Source organism: Balearica regulorum, chromosome 19, assembly GCF_011004875.1.
Source record: "Balearica regulorum gibbericeps isolate bBalReg1 chromosome 19, bBalReg1.pri, whole genome shotgun sequence".
Taxonomy (NCBI): Eukaryota; Metazoa; Chordata; class Aves; order Gruiformes; family Gruidae; genus Balearica; species Balearica regulorum.
In genome coordinates this window covers 4,136,386-4,151,236 of record NC_046202.1, presented here as the reverse complement: position 1 = coordinate 4,151,236, position 14,851 = coordinate 4,136,386, and the positions used below count along the sequence as shown (strand labels likewise).

Below are 14,851 nucleotides of genomic sequence, written 5' to 3'. Positions count from 1 at the left end.
GGCTGCATTCGCCCGCTCCTGGGAAGCAGCAGGGATGGCGGGGTGGGGGGGGGCCCACAGAAACACGTGCATGGGCCAGGCTGAATTTCCCCTTCTCCCTGCAGAAATCCCTCGTTAGCACATCCCTGCTCCTGCCTGCCGGCGTGGGCACTGCGGGCACTTTGCAGGGAGCCAGGCGTGGCTGTGGGCTCCTGCAGGGCTCAGCACATGGGGCTATGTGTGCTCCCCCCCCAAGCTAAACACCATGCATGGTTCCCTGTACCCCACTTGCAGGTAATGCACAGGGACCCCTCGCTCCGTGGGGGACATGGCTGAATGGAGACAGCGTTTCTGTCTTGTGAGCTCCGCGGGTTGCTCAGGAGATTGCTGGCGTGGTCGGTTAACGGCGAATTACCCAAAGTCGCTTCAAAGGGCGCCTTTCCGGGGAGGCGAGGGAAGCCTCGGGCTCGCCTGCGGTGCGGGTGCCCTGTGCGAGTTCCCAGCCGGGCGCTCTGCGGGGAGCGAAACTCCCTGCGAAGCCTCATCTGCTCATGCACGGGCAGCATCCCTGGGGTCTGGCGTCTTCCCGTGCCATCAGAGCCATCCCTGTCGCACCTTCGCACCCGTCGGAGCTGTGGCTTTGCAGGGAGGTCCCAGGCTCTCCAGCGCTCTGCATGAAGACTGCGCTTTGCAACTGAGATTTCCTTGCTGGCAGCCGACCCTGGAGAATTAGGTGATAATTAAGGATCAAAATCCTCTCCACATGGTGAGGAATATCCAAGCTCAGTTCTGACTCACCAGCATTTGCAGCTAGCCGATGGGGTTTGCTGGAGCTTGTCCCCACGGAGGTGGCAAGCTTCACAGTGACATTGCCACGAGGGCCGCCCGTGGCCAGGAGCACCACAGGGGCCACGCGAATCCCCACCTCACCCCCAAGCATAGAGCTGGGGTCCAGATGGAGCAGACTCCATCCTGTTGGATTTAGCACAGCCTAGTCTCTGCCAGCGACATGGCGGCGCAGGACCCCCCGGCCCCACCACCCCGGTACTAACGAGGCTCAAGGTTTGGGCACCTCAGCAGCACCCGTCCCTGTGTGCCGGCGGGCAGGACCAGCCTTTTCCTGCCTGGGGCAGAAAGGGGAATCGCATCCTTGGTGTTACCATGGCAATCGGTGCACCAAAGATGACCTAAAAGCTGGTGAACTCTGGGCTGGATGGTATGTTTTTTTAGAGGGGCTCAGGTGGCTCTGCCATCTCCCTGGGAAGGTTGTGCGAGCAGAAAAGTGGAGAAGTTTGTGAAGTGGAGCTTGCTGTAGGGCTGGGGCTTGTGGCTTTGGTTTTGCCTGGAAATGACTCCGGGGAAGAATTAAAAGAAACAAACTTTTGGGTGGAGAAGGTTTCCCGGCTGGCACCTCTGCCGTGGGGCTGTTGCCTGTCATGTGGGCCATCTCCTCCCCTGGCTGCGGTGGGTCTTCCCAAGGGATTTTCAGCCTCTTCTCTTGTGTGGACCCCAATAAATTTTCTAGTCAGGACTCTGATCCCTTTAAAAAATGTCCCACATGTAGATGGGTGTGTAAAGGTCCAAATGAAAAAAACATTTCTCAGTCCCATCTCTGAAACCAGCATACTGCAGGGTGGGTGCAGGGACACCCTTGGTGGCCCCGTGTCCTTCCCTGCGCTCGGTGCTTCTTCCCATGCCGAGCTTTGGCCGCCGGCACAAACGGCCGTTGCGGCACCAGGACCCAGCCTGCCCTCGGGCCATGGCGTGTGCTCAGCTGCCCTGCCCAATGGGTTCGGCAGAATTTCGGGTGGGAACTCAGACTCTTGCCTATGGCCTAGGGAATTCCTCTGCTAAAGCAATGCTTCTGAGCATCGTGGCTCCATTTCTTATCTTGCATGGCGGAGCCAGAGCCCAAAATTCAAGTGCTCTTCATTTTCCTTAAGAGCAATTCCCCAGCCCCCTTTTTTCTTCTCTTCATCTTCACAGTTGAAGATATTGGCAAAGGAGATTTTATTTATCCTGAGGCAAGTTTAGATGAGATGAGACTTCTTGCAAACCAGCCACAAGGTAGAAAAATCCATTTTTTATTTTCATTCCTAGCTTGGATTTCTCTTCTTTCCAGACACTGGATATTTAATCGAGTAGAAGGATGCAAGGCTGAGAAATGTTGCACCTCCTCATTTAGACACCTACTGAATTGTGTCCTTACTGCCCAGCTGGGGAGGGATCTTTGGGTTATATGAGGGGGGATGGATGGGCTGGGGTCCCTGGCGCCTGGGGCTCACTGAGGATTTTTTATTTTGGTGTGGGCTGAGCTGTTTCACCTCCGTGAGCCTCTCCATAACACCAGTGGCAACAGCCCTTCACCTTCCCAGTGCCGTTTCCTGCAGAAAGCATCTCCCGTGCCGTGTATTGTCCTGCCTTTGGTGCTTCGCTTTGCCCACCCATCATCACGGCAAAATATCTCCTTGTTCGCCAGGAAAAGCTGACTTCAAAGCTGTGGGGACACTGGCTTTCCTGGCGCTAATCAGGAGAGGCTCCTGCAAGGCAGCTGCTGGTAGTTGAAAGAGCATGAGTGATGCTCCCCTTGGTCTTGGGAGGTGATCGTTCCCCGGGTGCCTCCTTGGTGCTGAGATTCACGGAGAGGCAGGGAACGCGATTGCAAAGTCTCTTTAATGTAAAAATAATGGTCAAGATCAAAGCTGCTGCCAACCTTCGCCTCCCTGCTGCCTGGAGAGTGTGTGATGCAGCGGAAAAGCTGGAAAAACACTCAAAAATCTTCCCTGCCCACCTGGGCTCTTGGTGGGACATGTCCAGCATGGGGCTGGAGTAGGAGCATCCTCTGCCTCCTGGAGAGCAGTGTAACGAATCCCTTCTTGCCCGATACCCTGGCCCCACGCCGTGCCCTGACAACCTGCCCTTCATCCCCGTGCGGCCTCGTCCGAGCTGGTCGAGCAACTTTGCTGGGACGGACCCAAGACCTGGGAGCCATTGGGGTTCACCTCCCCAAGCAGGGCCACCTTCTAGGGTGAAGGAGAGGTGGAGGCAGCCCAGCAAATTGCACTGGCAAGCAGGATTTTGTTAATGAATCAACCCCTTCAGAAAACACCAGATACTTCAGATTTCATGAAATGCAGCAGGTGGGAGGATCTTGAAAGGTCTCATCCATTCATTGAATTAAATATCCTTGAGTCTAGCCCAAGGCTTAATAGCAATGAAACCACCCACCATCCTGAGAGGAGCCAAATTCAGAGCCGCTTGAAAGACGCTGGACTCAGAGGGCCGGGGTGGCTGGGCTTGGGGGCAGGTTCCCTGCCAGCACCAGGGTAAATCCCACCCTGCAGTCCCCGCTCCCAGTCCCTGCCTGCAGGCACCGTTGCTCCCAGTTTGTGGGCTGAGCACGGCCGTGCCGCAGCAGCTCGGCCGCGGTCTCCGGTGGTGGGAAGCCAGGGTGCATGACAGCGGGAGGCAGAGCAATGCTGCAGGGGAAATTGGAATAGGCAGAATACAGTCGCCTACATTTAAATAATACATGTAATATGCAATAAATAGATTGTATTCATAATAAATATCAGAGCTGGTCAGATATTGGATACAATTATTCATATCCAGATATATTGGCGAAGTCATGCATTATTCATATGATGCTCAGCTAGCCCACGAATGCCAGGAATTCTTTGTTTAATCATGTGTTTGACAAACATCATGACTCATTAAATATATTATTCAGAAAACAGTATTTGCTTAGGTCTGATAGGCGTACCGCAGACACTTAGAGATTTGCGATCCCAAGTTGCTTAGCTCCAGAAGCACTCAATGAGTTTTGCTGCGGAACCGCGGGCACGCTCCTAATTGCGTCTAACTTCTGCTGTGGCTTCTGTGCTCAGACTTTGAGGCATTTTGTGATGGAGCCCAAAATGTGACTGAATCCTCGTTTTATTTTGTCTTGGGGAGAGCTGGATAGTCTCTCTTGCTATTTTCTCTCCTTACCAGGTGTTGCCTGTCCTTAAGCCAAGCAGACATCACCTGCGCATCTGCTCCGCCGTCGAGAGCCTCCCAAGTTGCTATAGGGACCATAAGGGATCTTAGCTACAGGAGATGCGTCTTCAGGCTCCGCTGCCTGTTGCGTGCACGCGCGTTGTGGAAAAGGGTCCTTGGTGACTCCCGTTGTCCCCTTTCCACATCGGGAAAGAGGCCGGAGGAACGCGCGTGTGAGGGGAGGTCGTGAGTCAGCAGAGCGGGGTGGCTTGGGCTGCGCGGTGAGTCAGGACTGCAACCCGGGAGCCCGGGCTGAGTAGGAGGGAGAATAAGTTTAACGAGCAGCGATTGTTCACTTGCTGCTTAGTTTTCTTCCAAGGTGGTTTTCACAGCCCTTAACTTAAAGATCAAGACCGCTCGGTGGAAGTTGTCAAATCAAAAGCCAATCTTGAGGGATTGGGTTTAATAAGGGCAGGGGGGCATTGAGGTAAAGGGCTTGGCATGGCAGGTGAACGTGGCTGCTGGAGGTGTCTCTTGCTGTTTGTCATGGAGTTGATTTTCTAACCCAAGGCATAAAAATTCCATCACATCGATTTCTCGTAATAAATTTCAAGCCGGTGTAATTGCACTACGCCTGTTTCTAAAGGGAGGGCTGGGGCCGGAGCTGCCTGCTCATCTGGCTCGGGCTCGCTGCCTTCACTTACGGGGCCGGTGCCCTGCCAGCCTGCCCCGGTGAAAAATACCGTCCCGTGAAGATGAACCGCAGCCAGGCAGAGGGGCTGGGGCTCGCGGGCTGAGCCTGAGGGACTGGGAGGGCTGCCACGGAACTCCGCGTCTGAACCGCCTCTGGCCATCACACACAGATGGGCACACAGCGCGGGGACCCGCTTGCTAAGGTAGGTAGCGAGGGGCTTCCCGTGTCCCCGCAGGCAGCGAAACGGGGCTCCGTGGGGCTCTCCAGCCTCTCCCTGCCACCACCACTGAAGTTTTCCAGCCGTTTCCTTCCTGGGGTTCTGCCTGTCCCGGGTGGTTCTGGGGCTCCACAGCAACGCGCAGCAGGACATTGCATTCGGTACCTTGTGCTTCTGGGACGTAGCTCGACGTTGTCGGGGGAAGATCTTGTTACTCATGTTCTTAAGAGGTAAAACCGGCACCAAACCCTGCCTCCCCGAGTGCGCCGGAGACGGCACCGCTCTGCCACTGCCGGGTGTAAGAACAGACCCCTGGCTGTCACATCAGCTCCTTGTGAGGGCCACGCTCCCCTTCAGCCCGGCGTTCGTGACTGCACTTGCTTTCCCTCCCCAGCGCTTTGGCCAGATGGACGTGGGGTTGTGCACGCCTGGCAAGTGCCGCTTCTTGTCTGGAGCTGCTGCCGCTGCTGCTCCTTTTTTGGTTTTGTTCTTTAAAAGAGAGGTGAGAGGAGGACGGGAAATAGGAAATATTGTGCCTGCATTTGAGATTCTCTTTGAGGATTTTACTGTTGCAGTGGGGTGGATTTTTTCGCGGGTATCTATAGTAACGCCGCATCCAGCTATGGTTTTCTGGAGAGCAGCATTCCCTGTCTTCCCACTTGTATTATTTTTTCCAAACCCACTTCCTCTGCCGCTCCCTGGCCCTGACGGTCCTTGTGCCGTGCGACGGAGCCGTCCCCGTGGCTCCCTTGCCGCCTTGTTAATCGCTTCTGAGCATGGGGGTGGTCAAACCATCCATGGATAAACCATCCGCGGATAAACCATCCATGGATAAATCATCTGCGGATAAACCATCCACAGATAAACCGTTCAGGCGCTGCACAGGCCAGAGGCATGGTGTGCAATTAGTTACTCTGAGGCAGGATCTTTAATTACTTTCCCACTTCCTGAATAGATCCGGTTTGTTGAAACCCAGCAAGGCAGAGTGCGGTCCCTGGAGGCAGAGGTGCCACCTGTGAGAGATGGGCACCCACGGGAGTGGGTGAAAGGGAGGAAAAAAAATCAGGCATCAGAAGGACCAGAAGACACTGTAGGAAAATTTAAAAAGAGGGGAGAAAGGAGAGAAGGGAAGGGAACTGCCTTTCCTTTATGGACGGGGAGCCCAGCTGGTCCCTGCGTGGCTCCGGTGGGGGTGCGGGATGCGGGATGCTCCCTTGGGAGGGGAACAGGACGGCTTTCCCTGCCCCCAGCTCCAGGCAGCACTGCTGGGGCACAGCCGGTCCCTCGCACGGCAGCCACCACCCTCCTGGCCCCCTCTCTGGGATTTCAGGAGCCGCGAGCAGAGCCTCTCTGCAAGCACTAACTTTGCTCTTCTGTCGTCTCTCCTGACGCCCAGAGCGGGCTGGGAAGCAGCAGAGAAATGACTCATTAGCTGCCAGCTCAGGGAAAGGCATTTATAGCGTTCGTACGGAAAACAGCTCAACATCGCCGTCACTGCCCTCGGACGCAGGCTGCCATCACGGAGTGCATCCCAGGACCGCGACGGGGCTGGGAGAGCTTCGCTTGGCCGAGGTGTGATGCCTTTCACAGACTGTCTGCAAATCCCTCCCGGTCTTGTCTGCATGGTGGGGGAGGAGGTGGAGGAGCCCCTCTGTGTCCCAGACTGGGCAGCCAGGTCCCCAGTGCCAGGGGACACCCTGGGTGAGAGCTGCCACGCTCGGAAAAGTGCCCGAGCTCTTCGGGTGCAGAGGGAGGGAGCTCCGCGGGGACACACGCTTCTCCTGGCCACGCACTCCGGAGCGGGTTTAGGAGGAGCGTCCTTGGCCAGGCAGGATGCAGCTGGGCTGGTGGTGGCTCAGAATAGTTTCGCTTGAGTCACCAATGACTTTGAATTTTTAATGGAAGAGCCATTAGGATGCTCGAGGCCCCAGGTTGCTTTTCCGACAGTGCCTGGGTCGGGGCGTGTGTTAGACACAGTGACTGCGGCACCGCAGCGTTGTGGTGTTCGGGGTTTGTGAGCATCTCCCTGGAGGGACCCCAGTCCCTGGGGGGGGTGATAGCCATCCCAAGGGGTGCAGGAGCCCTGGCCAGGAAGGGATCTGAGCAGGAGAGATGGCCGTGGTGGCCGTGGGGCCCAGCCGGGACATGCCGGTAGCTCCGCGTGGGCGGCTGCATGATGGATCTGGGAGATGCAGTGTAGCACGGGCTCTGCCTCCCGCATCCTTCTGCTTCCCCAGACCTGGCCCGTCCTCCATCCCGGCAGCCTCAGGTCTCGGCTGCGGAGGTAAAGCAGACCAAGATATTGGGTGTCACATTTAAACACCGTGAGCTGCCCTGGCCGGGCTGTAGCGCTGGATTGATGCTCGCAGGCTGCCTGCGAAGGAGGTGCCCGGCCACTGGCCTGGGGGACCTGCAGCGTGACGGGGCAGCCTCTTCCCTCATGCCATCGCCTCCCCTCTCCCCGGCGGCCCCACTCACCCTGTGCTCATTGCAGGATCTCGGTCTGCGACGAGGACAAGTTCCGCCACAACGAGTTCATTGGGGAGACGAGGATCCCGCTGAAGAAACTGAAGCCCAACCAGACCAAAAACTTCAACATCTGCCTGGAGAAGCAGCTGCCAGTGAGTGGGGGGGTTCAGAGCAGCGTCCCCCGCTATGGGCCCACAGATGCAGCAGCTTGTCCCTGCGGCACGTGGGAGCGTGGGGTAGTTTGACCCCTCAGACGTGATCAGAGATGGGGAGAGTATCCCTCACACCGGGGAGGTGGGTGCGGGGCCGCGGCTGTGTCCCAGAGCAGCCCCCGGACTGGGTGCGTTCCCTCCCCCAGATAGATAAAACAGAGGACAAGTCGCTGGAGGAGCGTGGCCGGATCCTCATCTCCCTCAAGTACAGCTCGCAGAAGCAGGGGCTGCTGGTGGGCATCATCCGCTGCGCCCACCTGGCCGCCATGGATGCCAACGGCTACTCCGACCCCTACGTCAAAACGTGAGTGCTGCTCCGCGGCCACGCGAGACACTGATGCTGCCAGCCCTCGGTGAAGCCCTGCTGTCCCCTCTTGCCTCTCCCTGCAGTGGAAATTAATTGATCTCATTAGGAGATGCAAATGAGGACGTCACGGCAGCAGTTTGCATTTGCCTGGAGCGTGTTATTCCCTGGTGATTATTTTACAGCGTTTCAAAGTAACGTGGGTGCAGGATCTGCCCTGTGGCGTGTGGCCGTGCCCGCCTCGCGCGGGGGCAGCGCGTTGTCCCCGCCGGCTCGGCGGCGGCTGGGTGCCCGTGGTGCCCCACCGGCACTGCCCTCGCTTGGAGAGGGTCTGCGGCAGGGACGCGGCCCTGGGCACAGAACTGGTGGCCCAAAGCAGACAGGTACGGTCAGGTTTTGCCGATGGCACGGCCCCAGCCCGGCGGGTGGTGGGTCTCATCCGGCAGTGCGGGGTTGGGTATCGCCCGAGCGGGACGGTGCTTGTGCCCGATGGTCCTGGACCTCGCTTAGCACCTGGGAGACCCTTTGCTTTCCTTCCTGGTGACACCCCAGGTGTCAGGGTCTGGCCCTCCTGGCCGGTGGCACTGGGGTGCAGGCATCCCCCCTCCCAGCCCCAGGGGACAGGCAATTAATCGCCCCCCCCTTCCCCGGGTCCCCAGGGAGAGGAGACTCCCAGCCCAGCTCCCAGCCCGGCAGCGGGGCCATCACCCCGCGCTTTGGAAAGGCTCTAATTACGACGTGTGTGTAATTAGGTCAGACAGCACTTTAATTGCAACCCATGGCTCAGGTGTCTCCAGGGCCTGGTTAACAGAGCCGAGGGCACGTTCACAGGTCCCGCTGACACTTTCCAATGTAAATGACTGGGAGTCCTTTCCTTTTGAAAAATACCAGCAGTATTTAAAAAAAAAAAAAAAAAAAGAAAAGAAAAAAAGCCATTAAAATGACTGTAATGGGCTGCTGCGACTCAGCCTCACCCAAATGATTCAGGGAAGTCGGTGTCATCGGGGCTATTAAGGGATGCTGAGGAAGGTGATGGTTTGCTGACGCAGAACCGGGCTGGCGCGGGGCCCTGCATCGCCGCAGCTCCTGGTTTTTGGGTGGACGGCATTTTTCAATTTCTCTCTCTGCAGAGCAGGGGGACGTGGTGAAGAAGTGCCAGCAGCGCCGCCCCCGCCCGCGCACGTCCCGTGTCCCTGTCTCTGAGATGCTGACCCAAAACTTCGGCACTTTCAGGGATGATATTTGTTAAGGCAGAGCTACCGGGCTAAACCCTGCCTGGCGCCTGGGAGGCCAGTGCCGGAGTGTGTCAGCAGCACGCTTTCGCCTTCCTATGTAATTGTTCTTTTGGAGTAGAGATGTTTGCATAAGAATCCGCTCTTGCATTTTTAAATGCCATCAGAGGGTCAGTCCCTAAGTAACAGAATTTCCTTCGTTGCACACAGTCGTTTGGTAGGTGTCCCTTGTGCTGTCTGCAGTAGATTGTATCTGCAGGGCTTGAATCAGAGCAGATAGACAAGTGACGCTTCTCGGTGCAAACCCTAATTTTTTAATTATGAGCAAGATCTGGAAAGTGTAACGAGGAAGCAGAACCGATGTTTAGAGGAGCACCAGCACAAAATGATGATGGGTTGACTTTGGCCTGGCCCAGATTTCAGGTGCTCCCTCTGCTCACTGGCACTTTAATCTCCTTTGCTTTCCGGCCCCGCCGCTGCGCTGCAAACTATCTGTAGGAAACAGCAGCGCACGAAGCTGCAGCCGCTGCTCCCGCTCCCCCTTGCACACACCTGCGTGTGGTTTCTGTCTCCTGGCAAGGCTCTGGCTGAGCAGACCCTGTTGCACAGTCCCAGATCTGGACTGGTTCTGGGCTGGGAGCGTTTGATTTTGGGAGCTGGGAGCATGTGTGCGGTGCCAGTGTCCCCTAGGGACTGGAGACGGGATAATCGGTGCTCTCTGATGGCAGCCAGCGAGGACTCTTGTGCTAACGTGGGGAAATGCTGCTTCCTTCCAGCCATCTCCAGCATTTTGGCAGGGGAGGGGAGGAGGGAGCTGCAGGTTTCGGAGGGCTCAGCCACCCGTTTCACCACACCTCCGCTCAGGAGCTGGTCCCACAGCCACAGGTGCCCCCACCCGTGCCCGGGATGAAGAGGAGGGCTTGGGCAGCCCTACCTGCCTTCCTCGCTGGGAGGGGGGACGGGACCTGCCCGTGACCATGCTGCGTTGGTCTCCTTGCAGTTACTTGAAACCGGATGAGGACAAGAAATCAAAACATAAGACGGCGGTGAAGAAGAAGACACTGAACCCAGAGTTCAATGAGGTGGGTTTTTGCCAGTTGTCGTTCTCACCTAGAGGCTTTTCTCAGTCCTTGGACTTAAAAGGAAAAAAAACTCTTCAAGCTCAGTCATTAGGTGAGGACTCAAGGTTGAGTTCCCCGTGGGTGGCAAAGGGCAACAGCCCGAGGAGGAGGATGGATACCCCTCCCCCGCATCTCCGGGGGTTCCCCAGCCCTGCGGGAACCCGGCTTGGGTTCCTCCTAACTCAGTCTCTGCTCCCCAACAGGAGTTTTGCTATGAGATAAAGCATGGCGACCTGGCGAAAAAGACCTTGGAAGTCACAGTGTGGGACTACGATATCGGGAAATCAAATGATTTCATAGGTGAGTGGGGCCACCTTGGCCTCTTTTTTTTTTTTTTTTGTATTCACCTTCTGCACCTCTTCTTTTTTCATCTGCTGCTCTTCTGCCCTTCTCCAGCCTCTGGGTTTGTTCTCCATCCTCACATTCATTCTTGTTGGGTTTCTGTTCTGCTTTTATCCTGCACCTGAGCCGCCTCTCCCCCAGCCGGCCCCGCTGCTCCTCGTTTCAGACACCCCCACACGAGGAGCACCCAAGTGGGGAGAAGATGCGTCTCCCTCTCCCCTTCTGTTTCCACATCTTTTCTTGTGAATGACAACCAGGTCTAACGGGGAGGTTTCATTTTTCTCTGTTGGATGTCTTGGCTTCAAAGCACAACGGTTGTGATTTTGTTACTGGTCACCATGATTTATTGCTAACACATACCCAGTATCTCTGACAGCCGCTGCAATCCCAAGGAGCCTCCAGCCCTTGTCACATGAACGAGTTGCCCGGGGCAGGTCCCGGACCGCGGCCGTGAGGGGCTGGGGAAGCTGGGCTCTGATTGCCCGTCTGTCACACCAGGTTGGGGCATAGGGTGCCGTGAGAGCGGCTGCATGACCTGGCTCCATCTGGCATCCCTCAGCATCCCTTGGCATCCCTCAGCATCCCTCAGCATCCCTCGGCATCCCTCGGCATCCTTCAGCATCCTTCAGCATCCTTCAGCATCCCTCGGCATCCCTCGGCATCCCTCGCAGGGCTGGTGCTCACCCCCCCCTCTCTGTGTCTCTCTCAAGGTGGAGTCGTGTTAGGAATTAATGCCAAAGGGGAGCGGCTGAAGCACTGGTTCGACTGCCTGAAAAACAAGGACAAGAAAATCGAGCGCTGGCACACGCTAACGAACGAGCTGCCGGGGGCCGTCCTCAGCGACTGAGCGCCACGGGGCCGCTCCGCGGGCGGGCACAGCTCTGCCGGCCACAGCCTTTGGACTCCTCTCGTTTACGGCTTTGGCTACGGGGGATCGTGGTACCGGGGCAGCCGGGAGAGCGGGACGCCCCACGCCACGGCCTGGCTGCAGGGAAAAACCCTTCCCAGGGAACAAGGCAGCGGCGGTTTGCTCTGCTCGGCAGGTCCCGTCCCCTAAGGCTTTTCCAAAATGCCTCTTTGCACCCTGACACGCTCACACGCACTCGCGAGCATGCGCGTGCATGCAGACACACACACACACACGTGTGCACACGCACACACGGACACCACACGCCTGCATGCACTGCAGTTCCGACTCCTCTCCTAACTCTTTGCTATACTGAATTACCTTCTCGCTGCCTTGCAATTCAGTGGCAAAAATGAATGCGTCCGTCTCCGTTCGTGTATCTAATATGAGCAAAAGGCATCACTCAAACATGGAACTATTTCCTCAAGGCAGTTGTGCCATATTTCTGGTGGTTTGTCAGTCTCTGTGGTTTGGGCCTAAACAGTCTTTTATGCGTTTAAAGCTCCTCCCTTGGAATGATTGTGTCCCCTGATAACCTAGGAAGACTGTTTGCTTTTCTTCCAGGAATGTTGTGCTCGTCCTCTCCGATAACCCGTGTGAAGTTAGGCAGCAAGCTGAAAGGGCCACGCAGACCGCGGCTTCCCTCTCGCAGCCCCCCCGGGATCGGGTGGCTTCGCGTTTGCAGAAGTGAGGGGCAAAATAAAAAAAGCTCGTCGAAGCTGCCAGCCGTTCCTGCTTCCCGGGACCGGCAGCGAAGCCTCACGCTGCCCTCACAGCAGCCGCTCTCCTAATGAAACCATGCCTTCCCGCCCGGAGCCACGCAGCCCGGCTTCAGCATGGCTGTTTTTCCGACAAAGCCGGCTTTCAGGCTAAATTTTTCTGTCACTTTTCCCTTATTCATCCTTTTCCGATTCATGCCATTACCTAAAACCCAACCAAGGTGATTTACACCGCGAGCCGCAGGGCCGAGCCCGCATCACGTTTGCGGCTGCTCAGCTCCGGCGCGGCCATCAGGTCGGTCTGTTTTCTGCCTCAAACAGCACGCGAACCAAATTTCTGTGTACGGCACAGTTACAGTATAATAATACCATCATCATAATCCCAGCTGTCTTCCTCCGTGACCCACCCTGTCTGGTGGGATGAGCTAAAACTTTCTGTGAAATGCTGCACCTTGCCAGAAATTTTCGAAGCCTTTAACCCATGATTTCTTAGGAAGAGCTGCTCTTTCCCCGTTGATCCCGACTTCTGACAGCTTCCGAGCCCCGTAGCTGCGTGTGCGTGCGTGCGCGTGTGTTGCCGACTGTTTTTTTTTTTTTTTTTTTGGCGGGGGGAAGCAATTGGATCTCTGGAAACCTCCGTTTACTTTTCAAAGCGACGATCGTGTTACACCTTGTTTGATATGGGGGGGGGGAATAAAACAACGTTCATAGGGGCTTTTTTAATAACTTAATATTTGTAAGGCAATCTACAGATATGCATGGATTTTATTTGAATGCCGGCAGCGTGTCAAGTAGGATGTTCCCGGTAATCCTCTCTGTCTGTCACTGGTCCAGCACCTTAAAACCTGGTTTGGGTCTGAGCTTCCAGGAGAGCTACGGGAGCGCGGGGTCGGCTGTGCCTCCCTTTTCTTGCAAAGTTACTTTCAACCCATCCTTTGTTTCAGCACATCTTGCCACAAAACTGGTTTACGCCTGAGGCGGAGTAGGACGCGACGTGCGCGGGTGGGTTCCTTCACTTCGTATCCCGGTCTTTTCGAAGCGGACGGTGCGTCTGTCCGTCCGTCCCAGCTGCATGCAGAGTGGTGGTCGTCATGCCAGGCCTCGTGAAATGTTTGATACTGATGTTTTGCTACCATGTGAAGGCTGCAGAAACTGTCCTTACCTGCATCCTAAAAGACTTTTGTATTTCAGTATTATCTATCTGTGTACTTTTTGTCAGATTTGTTAATATTTATAACGAGAACCCAAAATAAAAAGGGATTAAAAAAAAAAAAAAAAAGATCAGTGCCAGCGGTGCAGCTTTTGAGTCTCCCAGGTCGGTACCAGGGTCTCGGGGGCGCGTGAGCTTGGTGCGTCACAGCGCATCTCCGGTGGCTGAAGAGCTGGGGCCCGGCGGGGGCTCAGGGAGCAGAAGATGGTTTTAAAGCTGAGCATAAGGTGCTGCTCGGCTTTATTCTCCACTCTCCAATCTCTTACTGTTGAAAAAAAACAAACAAACCCATAATAATACTGTAACTGCAGTGGCTCCATGTCCCCCGCTTTCACTGGGAACTCCGCTCTGCCTCAGCAGGGTGCTGTGACATTCGCACAGGGACTGTGGGCGCCGGCGGTGGGGGGTGGGAGGGAAATCAGTCAAGGGAGGATTAAAAAAAAAAAAATTTTTTTTAAAAAGAGAAAATTTAAAAAAGCAATCTCTGGCCTTTCTGAAGATCCCATTAAGCTCGCATCACGTAAGGCGCTATTTGGTGGCATTAGCAGAAGGGCGTTGGAGATGCCCCGCGTGGTGCCTGTGGCATCCACATGGATTTTGCCGTCTGGGAGGCTGCGACCGTCCTCCCCGGGTGAAGGAGCAGACACCTCCCTGGCCTGGGATGGAGCTGAGGTGCTGCTCATCCCCGCGGCTGCTCCAGCTGTGCCGTTTAACGTATATTTTCCTCGCTGTGGTTTTGGGTTGTTTGAATGTGTATTGTCTGAGGTTAATACTCGGGCGGCGAGCAGCTGGGCTGCTGACCGTGCCGAAGGAATCCCCTCCCTGGAGGCAGCCGTGTCCCGTGGGACACCCTGACGGCGTTCGCACCCACCTCGCCCTTCGCCATCGCCGCTCCTCAGCCTGGACCGTCGCATCGCAATTGGAAACCCGCCGACGGCCCCTGCACGTGTCACACCGGCCGCTGCAGCAGCGGGTGACCAGGGCACGGGCGGGTGCTTTCCCCAAAGCTGCTCGGCCCAAGTAGCCACAAAAACAGCCCGAACTGAGCTTCCCTCGTAGCCAGAGCTATAGAGACACACTTTACATGTACACACACACATATGTGTCGTTCCCCGCCCCCCCCCAGCAATACAACTATGTATAGCTATAGACACACATTATATATGCATGTATACGCGTGCATATAGGTGCATGTATACGTGTGTGCGCATATGTGAGTTAATTATATGTTTGTGTCTGTTCCTCTGTTTTTAAAACCAATGCTTGGCGTGCCTGCGTGCCATCTTTACCCACTGCCAGGGTGCCGGAGCCGGGGGAGCATCCCCGGACACGTGCACGTGCAGAGCGCGTCCGGGCAGGGAGCGGCAGCGCCAGGGGCCAGCGGGGCCGTTCCGCAGCGGGGTGGCTGGTGCCACACGGCTTGTGCTGGCCCCGGCCCTGCGGCAGCCGCCCACGGAGTTAATCCAT

General features: G+C 56.2%; 1 protein-coding gene across 2 annotated transcripts in view; it reads left to right on the top strand.

Moving 5' to 3' along the window:
- Positions 1-13,723, top strand: part of DOC2B (double C2 domain beta) — a 36,550-nt gene extending 22,827 nt beyond the window's left edge. Inside the window, exons 5-9 of one of the 2 annotated variants that reach the window (XM_075771377.1) lie at positions 7,363-7,489; positions 7,696-7,853; positions 10,086-10,167; positions 10,410-10,506; positions 13,119-13,723. In XM_075771377.1, the coding sequence (XP_075627492.1) occupies positions 7,363-7,489; positions 7,696-7,853; positions 10,086-10,167; positions 10,410-10,506; positions 13,119-13,150 (496 nt within the window). In that variant the 3' untranslated portion in view covers positions 13,151-13,723. Of the gene's footprint in view, positions 1-7,362; positions 7,490-7,695; positions 7,854-10,085; positions 10,168-10,409; positions 10,507-11,258; positions 11,883-13,118 lie in introns of those variants that run through there. The other variant, XM_075771376.1, reaches the window with a different exon arrangement.
- Positions 13,724-14,851: the final 1,128 nt, after the last annotated feature.